The sequence below is a fragment of the Salvelinus alpinus genome, chromosome 39, assembly GCF_045679555.1.
Source record: "Salvelinus alpinus chromosome 39, SLU_Salpinus.1, whole genome shotgun sequence".
Classification (NCBI taxonomy): Eukaryota; Metazoa; Chordata; class Actinopteri; order Salmoniformes; family Salmonidae; genus Salvelinus; species Salvelinus alpinus.
Genome location: NC_092124.1, coordinates 296578 through 315417, shown reverse-complemented (window position 1 = coordinate 315417; position 18840 = coordinate 296578). Strand labels below are relative to the sequence as shown.

Genomic DNA, 18840 nt, shown 5'->3' with positions numbered 1-18840 from the left:
GAGTCATTTTCTATTAAGATATCTTTACTTTAAATTTAAAAAAAATATTGAATGTTTATTTAACTAAGCAAGTCAGTTAAGAAACAATTCTTATTTACAATGACGGCCTACACCGGCCAAACACGGACGACACTGGGCCAATTGTGTGCCGCCTTGTGGGACTTCCAATCACGGCTGGTTGTGATACAGCCTGGATTCAAACCAGGGTGTCTGTAGTGACGTTTCTAGCACTGAGATGCAGTGCCTTAGACTGCTGTGCCACTCGGGATCCCTAAGTATGACAATTGCATACTTTTTCTACCACTGAAAAATACACCTTACGGAACAGCGGGGACTTTGAGGAGACACACACAAAGGTACAGACACACGCATACGCACACATTGTAATATTGTTGTATGGTGATATTATACATTTTGTATTGTAGATATGCATGATATTATAATAATATTATATGATGTACTGTTTCATCTTTTGTTTTATGTGTAATGTAAGTGTTTTAATGTGCTGGCAGCAGCTAATGGGGATCCCTAATAAATACAAATACAAATGATAGAGCAGGCGACAAAAAGCTTGGCATTGTGTGACCCATCCAAAGCTTTTGTTATATTATTGTGATCCACCAAGTAAACACAAATCTGTAGAAAAATACAGTGCTAAATAAAGTATCCTACATAAAATATACTGTATATTTCAAAGTTTTTTCCCCCCATCATGACCACCAAGTAGTATCCAAGATGGCATAGCAGTCAGACGTCTTTGTCCTCGTCTTGTCGTGTACCATGTATTAATATTTTTATATATTTTTCTTTGCATATCTTTATTATATTTTTCTAAACCTCAACTTCAAAATACTCTCCTGCAACCCGCCTCACCCAATGTGGTGTGGATCTGTTTTTTTCTAAAGTATTTTTATTTACCACGGAACCGGAATCCCCCAACAGAAGCTAGCCAGCTCACTAGCTAGTAGTCAGCTAACCACTGCTAGCGGTCATCAGCTAACCTTTAGCTCGGAAAGCTCTTGCCAGTTTGTACAACGCGATTCAAACCAGAGCATACCGGACCTATTTTCTCTCCATATCCCCGGATTCCTACCGCAAGTTCTGAACCTTTTCACCTAGATCATCGCAGCTAGCTAGCTGCAATCTGAGTGACTACTCCTGGCTAATGTCTCTGTCCCGAAGTGAGCACCAATTAGCCTGGAGCTAGCCCATGCTAGGCCCATCTCCCAACTAGCTGAAGAGGCCCATCAGCCACTCCTGGGCTACAATACCCGGACCCCTTCTACTGCCGGTACGGGGCACGGAACCCCGCCGATCCTTCACGACTGGACTACCGACGCAATCTGCTCGTGTGGTACTCAACTGGCTCCTATATCGCAACGTCCCCTGAATGCCCATCTGCTAGCCTGCTAGCCGCGGCCCCCTAGCTGTCTAGAGCATATTAGACTATTAGCTGAATAGATCCATCGGCCAATTTCTTCGGCCACTATACCTATTTTGCAAATTGGACTTGTACCCCTCTGCTACTCGGAACCCTACTAATCCATCACGACTGGTCTATCGACGTCACCGCATGCGGAGGCTAAAACAGACTTTCCTCCGTCGTGACGTCCCTATAAGGCCCTTCTGCTAGCTTGCTAGCCCCGGCCTGCTAGCTCTCTGAACCGCCGTGTCTCCAGCCAGCCCAACCACTCACTGGACCTCTATGATCATTCGGCTACGCATGCCTCTCCCTAATATCAATATGCCTTGTCCATTACTGTCCTGGTTAGTGATTATTGTCTTATAGAGCCTCTAGCCCTTATACCTCTAGCCCTTATACATTATGCCTTGAATCTATTCTATCGCGCCCAGAAACCTGCTCCTTTAACTCTGTTCCGAACGCACTAGACGACCAGTTCTGATAGCCTTTAGCCGTACCCTTATCCTGCTCCTCCTCTGTTCCTCTGGTGATGTAGAGGTTAATCCAGGCCCTGCAATGCCTAACTCCACTCCTACTCCCCAGGTGCTCTCATTTGTTGACTTCTGTAACCGTAAAAGCCTTGGTTTCATGCATGTTAACATTAGAAGCCTCCTCCCTAAGTTTGTTTTATTTACTGCTTTAGCACACTCTGCCAACACGGATGTCCTAGCCGTGTCTGAATCCTGGCTTAGGAAGACCACCAAAAACCCTGAAATTTCCATCCCTAACTATAACATTTTCTGAAAAGATAGAACTACCAAAGGGGGCGGTGTTGCAATCTACTGCAGAGATAGCCTGCAGAGTTCTCTCTTACTATCCAGGTCTGTACCGAAACAATTCGAGCTTCTACTTTTAAAAATTCACCTTTCCAGAAACAAGTCTCTCACCGTTGCCGCTTGCTATATACCACCCTCTGCCCCCAGCTGTGCCCTGGACACCATATGTGAATTGATTGCCCCCCATCTATCTTCAGAGCCCGTGCTGCTAGGTGACCTAAACTGGGACATGCTTAACACCTCAGCCATCCTACAATCTAAGCTTGATGCCCTCAATCTCAAACAAATGATCAATGAATCCACCATGTACAACCCCAAATCCGTAAACACGGGCACCCTCATAGATATCAGCCTAACCAACCTGCCCTCCAAATACACCTCTGCTGTTTTCAACCAAGATCTCAGCGATCACTGCCTCATTGCCTGCATCCGTAATGAGTCTGCGGTCAAACGACCACCCCTCATCACTGTCAAACGCTCCCTAAAACACTTCAGCGAGCAGGCCTTTCTAATCGACCTGGCCTAGGTATCCTGGAAGGATTTTGACCTCATCCCATCAGTAGAGGATGCCTGGTTTTTCTTTAAAAGTGTCTTCCACATCATCTTAAATAAGCATGCCCCATTCAACTTATTTTTTTAACCAGGAACAGATATTGCCCTTGGTTCTCTCCAGATCTGACTGCCCTTGACCAGCACAAAAACATCCTGTGGCGTTCTGCATTAGCATCGAATAGCCCCCGTGATATGCAACTTTTCAGGGAAGTTAGGAACCAATATACACAGGCAGTTAGGAAAGCTAAGGCTAGCTTTTTCAAGCAGAAATTTGCATCCTGTAGCACAAACTCAAAAAAGTTCTGGGACACTGTAAAGTCCATGGAGAATAAGAGCACCTCCTCCCAGCTGCCCACTGCACTGAGGCTAGGAAACACTGTCACCAAGATAAATCCACTATAATTGAGAATTTCAATAAGCATTTTTCTACAGCTGGCCATGGTTTCCACCTGGCTACCCCTACCCCGGTCAACAGCCCTGCACCCCCCACAGCAACTCGCCCAAGCCTTCCCCATTTCACCTTCACCCAAATCCAGATAGCTGATGTTCTGAAAGAGCTGCAAAATCTGGACCCCTACAAATCAGCCGGGATAGACAATCTGGACCCTCTCTTTCTAAAATGATCTGACGGAATTGTTGCAACCCCTATTACTAGCCTGTTCAACCTCTTTTTCGTATTGTCTGAGATTCCCAAAGATTGGAAAGCTGCCGCGGTCATCCCCCTCTTCAAAGGGGGAGAAGTTCTAGACCCAAACTGCTACAGACCTATATCTATCCTATCCTGCCTTTCTAAGCCAAGTTAACAGATTACCGACCATTTCGAATCCCACCGTACCTTCTCCGCTATGCAATCTGGTTTCAGAGCTGGTCATGGGTGCACCTCAGCCACGCTCAAGGTCCTAAACGATATCATAACCGCCATCGTTAAGAGACATTACTGTGCAGCCGTATTCGTCGACCTGGCCAAGGCTTTCGACTCTGTCAATCACCACATTCTTATCGGCAGACTCAACAGCCTTGGTTTCTCAAATGATTGCCTCGCCTGGTTCACCAACTACTTCTCTGATAGAGTTCAGTGTGTCAAATCGGAGGACCTGTTGTCCGGACCTCTGGCAGTCTCTATGGGGTTGCCACAGGGTTCAATTCTCGGGGCAAATCTCTTCTCTGTATACATCAATGATGTCGCTCTTGCTGCGGGTGATTCTCTGATCCACCTCTACGCAGACGACACCATTCTGTATACCTCTGGCCCTTCTTTGGACACTGTGCTAACTAACCTCCAGACGAGCTTCAATGCCATACAACTCTCCTTCCATGGCCTCCAACTGCTCTTAAATGCAAGTAAAACTAAATGCATACTCTTCAACCGATCACTGCCCGCACCTGCCTGCCCGTCCAGCATCACTACTCTGGACGGTTCTGACTTAGAATATGTGGACAACTACAAATACCTAGGTGTCTGGTTAGACTGTAAACTCTCCTTCCAGACTCACATTAAGCATCTCCAATCCAAAATTAAATCTAGAATCGGCTTCCTATTTCGCAACATAGCATCCTTCACTCATGCTGCCAAACATACCCTTGTAAAACTGACCATCCTACCTCTCCTCGACTTCGGCGATGTCATTTACAAAATAGCCTCCAAGACTCTACTCAACAAATTGGATGCAGTCTATCACAGTGCCATCTGTTTTGTCACCAAAGCCCCATATACTACCCACCACTGCGACCTGTACGCTCTCGTTGGCCGGCCCTCGCTTCATACTCATCACCAAACCCACTGGCTCCAGGTCATCTACAAGTCTCTGCTAGGTAAAGCCCCGCCTTATCTCAGCTCACTGGTCACCATAGCAGCACCCACCCGTAGCAGGCGCTCCAGCAGGTATATCTCACTGGTCACCCCCAAAGCCAATTCTTCCTTTGGCCGCCTTTCCTTCCAGTTCTCTGCTGCCAATGACTGGAACGAACTGCAAAAATCACTGAAGCTGGAGACTCATTTCTCCCTCACTAGCTTTAAGCACAAGCTGTCAGAGCACCTCATAGATCACTGCACCTGTACATAGCCCATCTTTAAATAGCCCATCCAACTACCTCATTCCCATACTGCATTTATTTATCTTGCTCCTTTGCACCCCAGTATCTCTACTTGCACATTCATCTTCTACACATCTACCATTCCAGTGTTTAATTGCTATATTGTAATTACTTCGCCACCATTGCCTATTTATTGCCTTACCTCCCTTATCCTACCTCATTTGCACACACTGTATATAGGCTTTTTCTACTGTATTATTGACTGTATGTTTGTTTATTCCATGTGTAACTCTGTGTTGTTGTATGTGTCGAACTGCTTTGCTTTATCTTGGCCAGGTCGCAGTTGTAAATGATAACTTGTTCTCAACTAGCCTACCTGGTTAAATAAAGGTGAAATAAAATAAAAATAATTAAACATGTTTCTGGACGGTACCCAGTCTTGTTGCAACCCTAGAGAGGAATTCCTCTCAACGCATCAGTGGGGCCCCAACCCACCTCTTGGGAAAATCTGTCAGAGTTATTCCTTTCACCCTGTTGGAAATACAGCCAGAGTCATTCCAGTTACCACTTGGGATATACTGCCAGAATCATTTCTGTGACGTCTATCGTTTCCCCCAATTCTCTCTTCCAGGCCCCTCCTCTTCCTTCCATCAGGGAGAGTGCTTCAGTGTTTAGCATGGTTCCTTTCCTGAACAGACCCTCTACTTTCCTTCCTGCATGGGACACTTCTCGTAGCCCCTCTGTTAGAAGCCTGCAAATGGAAACAAAGGGCTTTCATTCAATTAAACTAGTAACCAGATTTCCAGTTGAAAAGGTGAAAAACAACAGGCTTTCCACACAGCGAGAAAAAGCATGTTTCAATCCACTAACAATAGTTTTCTTTTGGTTTCAACCTGAAAACAGTGTTTCTTTGAGTACATGAATGCACATTTTGCTTTGGATGTTGTTTTTTGACTTGACCTGGAAACCGGTTAGAAAGTTTAATCGAATAGGCCCCACAGTCACAGCTTCTATGGGCTTTCCTGATGAGGTGGGATGCACCTTTCCTTCCTCAATTCAATGGTTGTGTGTGGGTTTTAACCTTGAGAAAACCAGGGACAACATTCTTCCACTATCTCTGTCAAATTGGTGCCAGATAAATAGAGTCGGGAACGTAGGGTACCTACCCACTGGGCACACACTGGTTGAATCAATGTTGTTTCCAAGTAATTTCAACGAAATGACGTTGAACCAATGTGGAATAGACGTTGAATTTACATCTGTACCCAGCGGGTAGGCACATGGAGCAGCTGCATCAACTACGCTCCTCGTTACTCAGTGACGACCACAATGACATGTCAACGGATGCACACACATAAGAGCAAAAAACGTTTGCTGACGGATGCTGCAATCGACAAATCAGATTACATGCAAGAGCTTTGACATTCAAAGAAACACAACGCTCTCTTGGGTGATATTTAGTTGTTCAGTAGCTTATCAATTCCGGACATTGTTCAGGACTGAAGACATCTCAACCCTACAGCAATTTATAAATCAGCCAAATACCATATGACAAACAACTGGCATCAAATATACATTTAACGTTTTGTCTGCTTAAAGCGAAAATGTAAAAAACAATAATTGATGTGATTTTCGATCTTCTACAAATGGCAAAGCCCACCCCACATGGCTTGATCAACTTAAGCCCTTTGGTTTTCAGGCCTTCAAATGTCGAGTGCATGGACATCTAACCAGATCACCGGTAGGACAATTGATCCTTGATCTGCATCGAATTATTATTGGCCTATTAGATTTATTTGAGGTCTGACACGACTATTGTTCACAATTGCACCTAACAGAAACGGACAAAAACAAAAACTCTGGCAGGTGAGATAACCCTCGTTAAAGGGATACTTCAGGATTTTGGCAATGATTAAAAATGATCTACTTCTCAAGAGTCTTGTGGATACCATTTTTATATCTCTGTGTCCAGTATGAAGGTAGTTAGAGGCTGTTTAGCGAGCCAATGCTAACTAGCGTTAGTGCAGTGACTGGAAGTCTGTAGGTATCTACTAGCATGCTGTGTGTGTTCAGAATGGAAAGCGGGAGGAACGAGCAGACCTCAGATATACATGTGTCCCAAGTAAACAGAAACAACTTTCCTAGACTTCTAACTAGTCTAAGTAACCATGGCCATCCCACTCATCTATGGGAGAGGTTAATGCAGAAGAAAGTGCTGATTGTGATACAGATTGTGGGCTGAAGTACAGCCCACCCACACACAACACTATCAGAAAATGTCCAGCAGAGCCACATACTAAATAGAATGACCTAACATAGGAATTAGAAATATGTGGAGAATTCTGTAATCTGCCAGTGATTATAAGCCCCACCTTAGTTTCTCCAGACATGGGAGTATCAGACCAGCTTACTCTAACCAAACAAACTTAATAGGTTAGACCAACTTGTGACTCTGAACTTTGCTATCCAAAGCCAACCATTGTTTTCAATTTCAAAAGCTCTATTTCCTCACCTTTAAGTCAAGTCAATGTGCATGTGATTATTGACTGTTGTGAATATGAATTCAACTTCCAGCACTCAGTAAGACATGAACCTGATACAGTATGACTGTGTTTTGTCAGATGAAAGGTGGGTCAGCAGACAGAGTCTTCCCCATCCGTAGTATGTTCAGCACTCCGCCGGCCAAGCAAGACTATTAGCACTAGTAACTTTGCATGAGCATTAATATAGAGACCTCATTAGATTAGAGACTGTATTTGTCTGTGGTTATTAGCTATCAGGGAAACATTCAAGTTTAACAATGCTTCCTGCTTCGATGGTAAGGTCAGGGAGGGCATGTGTAACAGTACTCTTCTTGCGTTGTGTACAATCAATCCTCGACACGAACTCCAAAGTGTAGCACCAGTCATGGAGATTTATTCTGATAGGAACAGCACAAAATTGCACGTCATGCAATGCACGGCTCACCATCCAACTCTGCACTCACGCACGCTGGTTTGGTGCTTGTTCACTGGGCCATATAGTTACCAAAATAATACAATTACAATATACAATATAATATCTTTAACAATGTACCTGATAGGAACAGCACAAAATTGCACGTCATGCAATGCACGGCTCACCATCCAACTCTGCACTCACGCACTGTACAAAATATATGAACCCCCCCCCCACCAGACACAGTAAGTTGCTAGCTAGTACTGGCGGGAATTCTTTACAACCAAAATGCACAACCAATATTCTCCAAAAAACACTGCATCTTATGTGTGATGTTCGAATAACATTTACAAACACATTTATATAAATTGTACACTTAAATCATCACTTGGGAGTATAAAAATCACTTTTGATGTACAGTGCTTTGCAACCAACAACTTACCGCTGGTTTGGTGCTTGTTCACTGGGACGATTCTAACTGAAACATCCTCCCTCGTAAGCAAGCTACGCAAACCAGCCAATAAGATGCCATGTTGAGTAGGTGAAGGCAAGACAAAACTAAAACCAAAAACCCATTGGCTTAACAATAAAGTGGCAAGGGGAATCACCAATATAACCCTGTTACACTCCCCCCTACTGAATTCCACTTGCAAAGAAAAATAATAAAAATACAAAACAGCACTGTGCAAACATACCAGATACAGAAACACTCAACATATGTACAGAATAATCCAGAGAAAAAAAATGGAGATATTTTTATACTACCTAATAGAGAAACTAAAAGGTAAAGCTGTGTATATCAAGGATGCAGACCCTGCTTTAAATCAGTCACTAAATATTCCAGTCATTAGACTATTCTCCTTGAGAATTAGAGTGAAAAGCGGTTGATCAATCCCCTTAGCCCTCATAGGTAAACATGCCTGTTACATGTTAAGTACACTCAGTGACTTTAAAACATCCAAGTAATAAAATAAACTACCATAAGAGAGTTGATCATATCCGTCACATTACCAGCTTGCAACCTCTAATCATGGTCACAATGATGTAAAAGCAAAACAAATAAAAGATGTCAATACCATTGACCCTCTATTCACATATTTAACCTTCAAGAGCTAACTGTCTGCTGATTCATAATCTCAATCAGTCTTGACACTGGTTTAAATAGTCTTCCTGCCCTTGACCTAATACGACCCCGACTACCTTCAACTGCATAAGGGGTAACAGTGTTTTGTACTGTTGCAATAGTGGGTCTGTCAACACAGTCCGTCTGTAACTGATCAGGTAAGGAATGGTCCGAGTTTGGTAGGTCAGTACGGATATCGTAAGTAGACTGGTCAATTAGCTCACTCACTACACTGTTACGGTCTCGGTCAGATTCTTGAAGACTCTCTGATCGAGGCAGACCTTCCAGCTGCAGTATATCTCCCACCGAATCCAAAGGTGGAACATCCTGAGCATCCAAGGATCGCACATCACCCTCCAGGCTTGTGTCACCTGTTCCTTCAGAAGGCAATTCTGACACCCACACTCTTGTTCTGTACTCAGCATCATCATCCACTGCAGTGTCCATGGCAGCTGAGACCATAAGGCTGTCATTCATGCCCTCAGACTCTGTTAATCCAGACATGTCTGTTCCCTCATCAACGGCAGCATGGGGAAGAGGAAGGAAGTTGACTGGCATTATCAGGTTGCGATGTACCGTCTTCTCCCGTCCAGTGGAGCTGTTCTGAATCTTAAAAGTGTGGCTGTCAGCATTCAACCCAGTGACAAGGTAGACAGTATCCTCCCAACGGTCAGCGAGCTTCCGCTTTCCCCGCTCCCCCTTGTTAGCCAGCAACACTCGATCCCCAACCTCCACTGGTGCTCCTCTGACTCTTCTGTCATAAAGGTCAGCATGCCTCTTCAACTGCTTCGCTGCAGATGCCTGTGCTGTATTCATGGCTTCTTTCAGATCTCTCCTCAAAGACTGAACAAACTGGTCATAGTCGACAACTTCTGGGTTCTCTATGACAGAGCCAAAGACTATGTCAACAGGCAGTCTTGGCGTCCTCCCAAACATTAGCAGGAAAGGGGCAAAGCCTGTGGTCTCGTGGATTGTACAATTGTACGCAAATGTGAGGGACTTCAGCGCCTGAGGCCATCTGTGCTTTGCTCTCGTTGGCAGGGCCCGGATCATGTTTCCCAACGTCCTATTCATCCTTTCGCAGGACCCGTTCCCCATCGGATGGTACGGCGTGGTGTGAGACTTCTGAACCCCTGCAACACTCAACAGTTCGGCTATTAAAGCGCTCTCGAAGTTGGCTCCCTGGTCTGAGTGTATACGGCGAGGCATCCCGTAGACACAGAAATAGTTGTTCCACAACTGATGAGCTACTGACTTAGCAGACTGGTTCGGACACAAGAAGGCATGAGCCAATTTGGTAAAGTGGTCAGTAACAACGAGCACATCCAAGGACTTGTTTGAAGAATCTTCTGCAGACCAGAAGTCTATGCACACTAGTTCAAGAGGCTCAGTTGTTATTATGCTCTCAAGAGGAGCTCTCGCTTCCGGATCAGGAGTCTTGCTCACGACGCATCTCCTGCAGCACTTCACATATGCCTTTACCTCCCTCTCCAGGCCATGCCAGAAGAACCTCTGTCTTGTCAGGTAGACTGTTCTCTGTTGGCCCTGGTGACCAGCTTCATCATGGACACCCTTCAACACCATTGCTTTCATGGAGGCTGGAACCACATACAAATACGTTTTCCTCTTTGTAACCACATTTCTTGAATGGGGCATGCTTATTTAAGATGGTGAGGAAGGCATTTAAAAAAAATAACCAGGCATCCTCTACTGACGGGATGAGATCAATATCCTTCCAGGATACCCCGGCCAGGTCGATTAGAAAGGCCTGTTCGCTGAAGTGTTTCAGGGAGCGTTTGACAGTGATGAGTGGAGGTCGTTTGACCGCTGACCCATTACGAATGCAGGCAATGAGGCAGTGATCGCTGAGATCTTGGTTGAAAACAGCAGAGGTGGTGTATTTGGAGGGCAAGTTGGTTAGGATGATATCTATGAGGGTACCCGTGTTTACGGATTTGGGGTGGTACCTGGTAGGTTCATTGATAATTTGTGTGAGATTGAAGGCATCAAGCTTAGATTGTAGGATGGCTGGGGTGTTAAGCATGTTCCAATTTAGGCTCTGAAGATAGATGGGGGGCAATCAGTTCACATATGGTGTCCAGAGCACAGCTGGGGGCAGAGGGTGGTCTATAGCAGGCGGCAACGGTGAGAGACTTGTTTTTAGAGAGGTGGATTTTTGAAGTTCAAATTGTTTGGGAACAGACCTGGATAGTAAAACAGAACTCTGCAGGCAATCTTTGCAGTAGATTGCAACACCGCCCCCTTTGGCCGTTCTATCTTGTCTGAAAATCTTGTAGTTAGGGATGAAAATGTCAGAATTTTTAGTGGTCTTCCTAAGCCAGGATTCAGACACGGCTAAAACATCCGGGTCACGGCACCACTGTAACAGTACTCTTCTTGCGTTGTGTACAATCAATCCTCGACACGAACTCCAAAGTGTAGCACCAGTCATGGAGATTTATTCTGATAGGAACAGCACAAAATTGCACGTCATGCAATGCACGGCTCACCATCCAACTCTGCACTCACGCACGCTGGTTTGGTGCTTGTTCACTGGGCCATATAGTTACCAAAATAATACAATTACAATATACAATATAATATCTTTAACAATGTACCTGATAGGAACAGCACAAAATTGCACGTCATGCAATGCACGGCTCACCATCCAACTCTGCACTCACGCACTGTACAAAATATATGAACCCCCCCCCACCAGACACAGTAAGTTGCTAGCTAGTACTGGCGGGAATTCTTTACAACCAAAATGCACAACCAATATTCTCCAAAAAACACTGCATCTTATGTGTGATGTTCGAATAACATTTACAAACACATTTATATAAATTGTACACTTAAATCATCACTTGGGAGTATAAAAATCACTTTTGATGTACAGTGCTTTGCAACCAACAACTTACCGCTGGTTTGGTGCTTGTTCACTGGGACGATTCTAACTGAAACATCCTCCCTCGTAAGCAAGCTACGCAAACCAGCCAATAAGATGCCATGTTGAGTAGGTGAAGGCAAGACAAAACTAAAACCAAAAACCCATTGGCTTAACAATAAAGTGGCAAGGGGAATCACCAATATAACCCTGTTACACATGGTATCCCCGTCCATGGACAAATAAGCACAGAATATCCCACTTTTTCTCAATCAATATTTTACTGTTTTGCAACTTTCCCATCCCTTTGAAATTGTTGATGTGGTCGAGAGAGTGAGTAAGAGAGAGAGATGTTTACATGGTCCTGAACTTTGTCTCTTCCCAAATCCTGATTTGAGTTAGGAGCAATTGTGACAAAGCAATGGTGTTTCTCGGTAGGTATTTGGTTTCTTGATTACTTTCTTGCTTACAGTACATAAAAAAAAACACACACAAATAGCCTACTCTCCCTAAAAGCAGATTTTGTTCAGACTTTCAAAGCATTTATGAGTGAGCGACTAGACACAATCGCAGTTGAACTTCACATGTCCCCAAACTTCATCATATACAAACACACCACTGTGCATCTCTACTGCTCTGATTGTTTAACTGAAATACAAACATATCCCAATAATTTAAAGAGAAACTCCAAAGTCCCATCACACATATTTCCCATACTAGCTGAACAATGGTGAGGAAAGTGGGAATTAAGCAAACCACAGGGAGGGCTATACATTAAAATGTATTTTTACTCTTCTGCTAGCCTCAGGGTTCTCCATTACCCCTCCTGGGCGCCATGAGTCTTGCACATTCCATTTGATCACATCCCAATGGGCACAAATGTCAATTCGACCCTTATTCTACAATTACATCGAAACAACGTTGATTCAACCAGTGTGTGCCCAGTCAGAAAGGCCTACTGTTATCCATTGAAGTTGAGCCGCACTATCCTATTGTGTAGAGTGGATCACCACAGTGTTCAGATGACCTGAAACGTACCTTTAGCTACTCAATAAACCAAACAAACAAGTGACAACAACCTGCCTGGATGGTATTATGACGATAATCACTGGTAGCCTATAAGATTCATTAAGTACAGTCTTACCTATACACTTGATCTCGAACCCTCCGGGCGGTTTGAGAGCCCGCCTCGTCCATCCCTCTCTGAGCACCTCGAGGTGGTGTTCCTTCCCTTGGATCAGCAGGACATCCTCGTCAATCCAGCCTAGGAAGAAAGTCTCCGATATCGCATCTGTCACTTTCTTATTCCAGAAGTGCTGCATGTTGACGGCTTTGAAGTCGGCAAATATATCGTAGCCCGTGTGATGTTGCTGGAGCTTGTCGGTTACCGCGGGCGACTCCTCGGCGCCTACCCGAGACAGCACTATGCCCAGGGAGTGAGGCGCGAGCTGCAGAAACTTATCCATGTCTTAAATTGCTTCGTTCTCCGCTACACCATGAATGATAACGTCCAATTTCTCAGAGCAGCATGTTTTACAGTATGTTTTATTCCGTACTTTGATATATTTCCAAAACGTGCACATCTTTTTGATGTTTCAATCTTGATTTAGGTCTATTGAAAACTGTAGGCTACCACACAAACCTGACAGCACACATTTGATCTGCATCACGCAAAATAGAAATGTAGGCTATAGCCTATTCTTACAATAAATGTTATCACTATCTGTGTCCAAAAACGAATCTCAACATGTCAAACGTTTTTATCAGGCGACAGTAGCATACCAATTTAACAGACAAATTAACTCTCAAACCCAAGCTTCCACATATGGCCTTTCAAAGAAAATAGGTGAACCGATTATTCCATGACCCACTTCCCAAGACGGTGAGAATCCCTCATCTGTGTGTGTACATCGATCGGTCAGTCCACAGGGATTATAGCTGCAAGTGCAGGCGATGACTTCATCGTTCGGCCGTTCATGACTTCATTTGGTGCGCAAAGGCAGCCTCCCATTCAACGAGGGCGCACCGCGTCTCCGCATTCATCCAAAAAGGAATACATAATCCAAACTGGGTTACATTTTCTTCTGTTCTGTGTAAAACGCCTGACACATAGCCTAGTGCATACCATTCTCAGTCAACCCCTCGGTTCTTTGAGAAGATAGAAGCCAATTTGAAGAGGAACAGGACCACCAAATATTTGACCATAACTCCACCTACAGCCAACCCTCTGAACATGATGAGCTCCATACCGGGGCATTGCAACAGGTGAAAATAAAAACATTTGACAGTCAAATGACAGGCGATGGATGTATAGACCACCTGTGTAGGCAGACTGGTCTCATAGACTAGACGTATCATAGTAAATGTAAATCCGGGACACTCAAATTACGATGATATGTTACCTTTGGTATGGTTACATAAAATACCAAATATTTTTATAACTAACCCAAGATAGACCAGAGCCTGTCGTTTCCAATGGGAGTAAATTAATCATAGTGGGCAGAACAAGCAAGGAGGTGGGTAGAGCCAAGCACGAGCTAGTTAGATCCTATTAATGCATTCTAGCCTTTATTTGCGTATTTCCGTTAGGGAATGCCTACTCTGTGAAATGTGCATGTGCAATAACTCAATTCGCCCTTGCACTCCTTCTAAACAATGCCTTTTTTAAATACTTTGGCAAAGGGTAAAGTCTACAAAACCAAAACGTGGTATACTCTGTTTGATACAAATTCTAGTATTGGAAACATTAAATTGTTTGGACATAACGTTTCATCTATAAATAAAAAAATGCCAGAATGTTAGCCAAAATCCATTTTGCTCCATCTTCTCCCACTGCTGGCCACTGGGTTTCCTCTCATCTCCATATTTGGTAGTGAGTGGAAATGCCAACCGGATGCTTCACATTTATACATCTGGTGAAATATCCGTTGCTCTGATGCTCTGATGAGGTCATAACTGACTAAATGTGTTAGCCTATATGGCCGAAAATAAAAAGGTGAAATGAGGGGACATCTTTTTGTCATTTCTTGAACTTGGGATTTCATTTCTTGAACTTGGGATTTCATTTTAAGTTATTGTCATATATGGCAGAGCACCCAGCTATTAAAGCGAGAGAGCGCACCTGTTACTCACTCCCTAACTTTAGCCCTTTTAGCTAACTGTAACCTTAACCCTTAACCCTAACCTTAACCCCTAGAGCTAATGTTAGCCAGCTAGTTAACGTTAGCGACCTAGCCACCTATCTAACGTTAGCCACAACAAATTGGAATTCATAATATATCATACGTTTTGGAAATTTGTAACATATTGTACGAATTGCAATTCGTAACATATTGTACTAACTGCAATTCGTAACATATCATACCGTAATTTGTAACATATCATATGAAATGGATATCCACAATTAATACAAAATGGAGTGTCTCGGATTTACATACAGAATAATACGAAATGCTCTGATTCCACGTTGGTGTAAGCTATGTAGGCTAGTGATGATGTTTACTTAGTAGGCTAGGCTACGGTAGGCTAGTGATGATGTTTACTTAGTAGTCTAGGCTACTGTAGGCTAGTGATGATGTTTACTTAGTAGGCTAGGCTACTGTAGGCTCAGTAATTGCTTGCATAGTTGAGCAGTTTTGTAGGGCTACACAAGTGAACTAAGGAATAGTAGGCATATTCCTCTTGTGGAATTACAAAACACACAACTCTATTATGCAATTAAAAAGCAATTACTCAACTGAGCAAATTGATCAATATTAGTAGTGGCGGGCCATAACTAATAGCAATTCCATCTACCTGGTCTAAAGAAAAAAAGGTCAAGCTAAAATGCTGAAATATCTGCAGCACTACAGAATTAATGCCTTTATACGTGAAGGAATTTAATTCCTTGAGAGAAAATATTGAAAAATGGAACATGTTCAAAAATGGTGTTTGAAACTTAAAGTTGCTTATTTAACTGTCAGAGTCCAGGCCAACCCAGACACTCTCCATTCAAGCAACTGCTTATTCCTGATTCACTATTGGTTATTGTCCCAGAAATTCAAAACAATATAACAATATTTCACATCATGACCAAAGTTATAAAGAAGTACTTGCCACTGGCATTCAGGTAGAAAGTATTCAAAAAGTATTCAAGGGTAGGCTTTATTTCAATAGTTGAGGGTATTTAATACAGTATCTTAAAGACGGCACATTTCAAAAGGGAGAATTCTTACAAATGCATGAAGTAGCCTCAGGTCACCAGGTACGTTTTTAATGAGCTAGGGTTGAAAAAGAAGGAAAGTGTCACTTTGTCCAAAATGTATAACAGTGATACACACTATCACTTCGTTTTAACTATTTTATGTTAGGCTTGGGGTGTGTGAACACACCTAACAAATAAATATTATGTCTCACATTGTGTTTAGACAATACTGTGACCACAACAGCTTATTATAACTTGAAAATCAACAATACAATAGCAATATAGTGTATAATAATGTTTATGTATTTAGGTGAAACTCATATATGATACAATTCGATTGCATTGCATTTATTTAGCACTTTTCACTAAGTCCCAAACCTTTTATTATTGTAAGAGAGGGACTCTCGTCGTGTAGCGGTCTAACGGTGGTCTAACGGTGGTCTAACGGCGGTCTAACAGTCTAAGCCACTGTATCCAGAACGCACACTTTCTCCTCTACCTTTCCTCTCTATATCTATCCTATCCAATAAACAAAACAAAGACTTGACGAGTGCTACTTTCACTGCCAAAAAAGAAGAAAAAAAGAAGGGGACTCTCATTCAAAGCAGGAATACCATTGTGTCCTCAAAAGGAAATAGAGAATGTCAGTTGTTCAGTGTTTTGTTTGTTTATACTAGTGTGGAACCAGATCGTGTTCCTATTCAGAGTGCTCCTTTTTTGGGGCCACAACAAAAACATGCACTGTTGGGGGAACACTGATATAGAGTGTACAACTTCCTTTGTTTAGTTTTTTACAGATTTAAAATCAGTCATATTGTAACTAAACATTCATAACTGTTGTTATTACCTGATCTAACATAATTCATCGAACAATTGGTAATGTGTGCTGTTTTGAAACAAGATTTGAGGAGGGAATAATGATTTGTGATATACACTCAGTGAACAGTAGGATCAAGTTACCTCTGAATAAAGCTTTGGAATGTTTCTCCCTTGATGGGCCTTTTTTTACTATTATTTTTTAGGGGCTAGATTCGTTTTAATATTGCATATATATTGTAGCTTTCATCAATGTAATTGTCTGCATCACTTCCAATCCCCCATATATTCTTTGGCAAATATATATATATATATACACGGTACATACTGTATACAAACAGTTGAAGTCGGAAGTTTACGTAAACATAGGTTGGAGTCATTAAAAATCATTTTTCAACCACTCCACAAATTTCTTGTTAACAAACTATAGTTTTGGCAAGTCGGTTAGGACATCTACTTTGTGCATGACACAAGTAATTTTTCCAACAATTGTTTACAGACAGATTATTTCACTTATCATTCACTGTATCACAATTCCAGTGGGTCAGAAGTTTACATACACTAACTTGACTGTGCCTTTAAACAGCTTGGAAAATTACAGAAAATTATGTCAGGGCTTTAGAAGCTACTGATAGGCTAATTGACATAATTTGAGTCAATTGGAGGTGTACCTGTGGATGTATTTCAAGGCCTACCTTCAAACCCAGTGCCTCTTTGCTTGACATCATGGGAAAATCAAAAGAAATCAGCCAAGACCTCTGAAAAAAAATTGTAGACCTCCACAAGTCTGGTTCATCCTTGGGAGCAATTTGCAAATGCCTGAAGGTACCACGTTCATCTGTACAAACAATAGTACACAAGTATAAACACCATGGGACCACACAGCAGTCATACTGCTCAGGAAGGAACGTACTTTGGTGCGAAAAGTGCAAATCAATCCCAAAACAACAGCAAAGGACCTTGTGAAGATGCTGGAGGAAACAGGTACAAAAGTATCTATATCCACAGTAAAACGAGTCCTATATCGACATAACCTGAAAGGCCTCTCAGCAAGAAAGAAGCCACTGCTCCAAAACCGCCATAAAAAAGCCAGACTACGGTTTGCAACTGCACATGGAGACGAAGATCGTACTTTTTGGAGAATTGTACTCTGGTCTGATGAAACAAAATAGAACTGTTTGGCCATAATGACCATCGTTATAATTGGAAGAAAAAGGGGGACGCTTGCAAGCCGAAGAACACCATCCCAAACATGAAGCACGGGGGTGGCAGCATCATGCAGCTCTGCTGCAGGAGGGGCTGGTGCACTTCACAAAATAGATGGCATCATGAGAAAGGACAATTATGTGGATATATTGAAGCAACATCTCAAGACATCAGTCAGGAAAGCTTGGTCTCAAATGGGTCTTCCAAATGGACAATGACCCCAAGCATACTTCCAAAGTTGTGGCAAAATGGCTTAAGGACAACAAAGTCAAGGTATTGGAATGTCCATCACAAAGCCCTGACCTCAATCCCATAGAAAATGTGTGGGCAGAACTGAAAAAGCGTGTGCGAGCAACGAGGCCTACAAACCTGACTCAGTTACACCAGCTCTGTCAGGAAGAATGGGACAAAATTCACTCAACTTATTGTGGGAAGCTTGTGGAAGGCTACCCAAAACGTTTGACCCAAGTTAAACAATTTAAAGGCAATGCTACCAAATACTAATTGAGTGTATGTAAACTTCTGACCCACTGGGAATGTGACGAAATAAATAAATAATTCTCTCTACTATTATTCTGACATTTCACATTCTTAAAATAAAGTGGTGATCCTAACTGACCTAGGACAGGGAATTTTTACTAGGATCAAATGTCAGTAATTGTGAAAAACTGAGTTTAAATGTATTTGGCTAAGGTGTATGTAAACTTCCGACTTCAACTGTACATACATACAGTGCTTTGCAAAAGTATTCATCCACCTTGGCGTTTTTCCTATTTTGTTGCATTACAACCTGTAACTTAAATGGATTTTTATTCGGATTTCATGTAATGGACATACACAAAACAGTCCAAATTGGTGAAGTGA

The 18840-nt window shown here is 42.7% G+C and overlaps 1 protein-coding gene across 1 annotated transcript in view; it reads right to left on the bottom strand.

The window, feature by feature from the left end:
* Window positions 1-13767, bottom strand: part of LOC139566654 (storkhead-box protein 2-like) — a 72550-nt gene extending 58783 nt beyond the window's left edge. Inside the window, exon 1 of the mRNA XM_071387909.1 lies at window positions 12916-13767. Coding sequence (XP_071244010.1) covers window positions 12916-13237 — 322 coding nt within the window. The 5' untranslated portion in view covers window positions 13238-13767. The remainder of the gene's footprint in view (window positions 1-12915) is intronic.
* Window positions 13768-18840: the final 5073 nt, after the last annotated feature.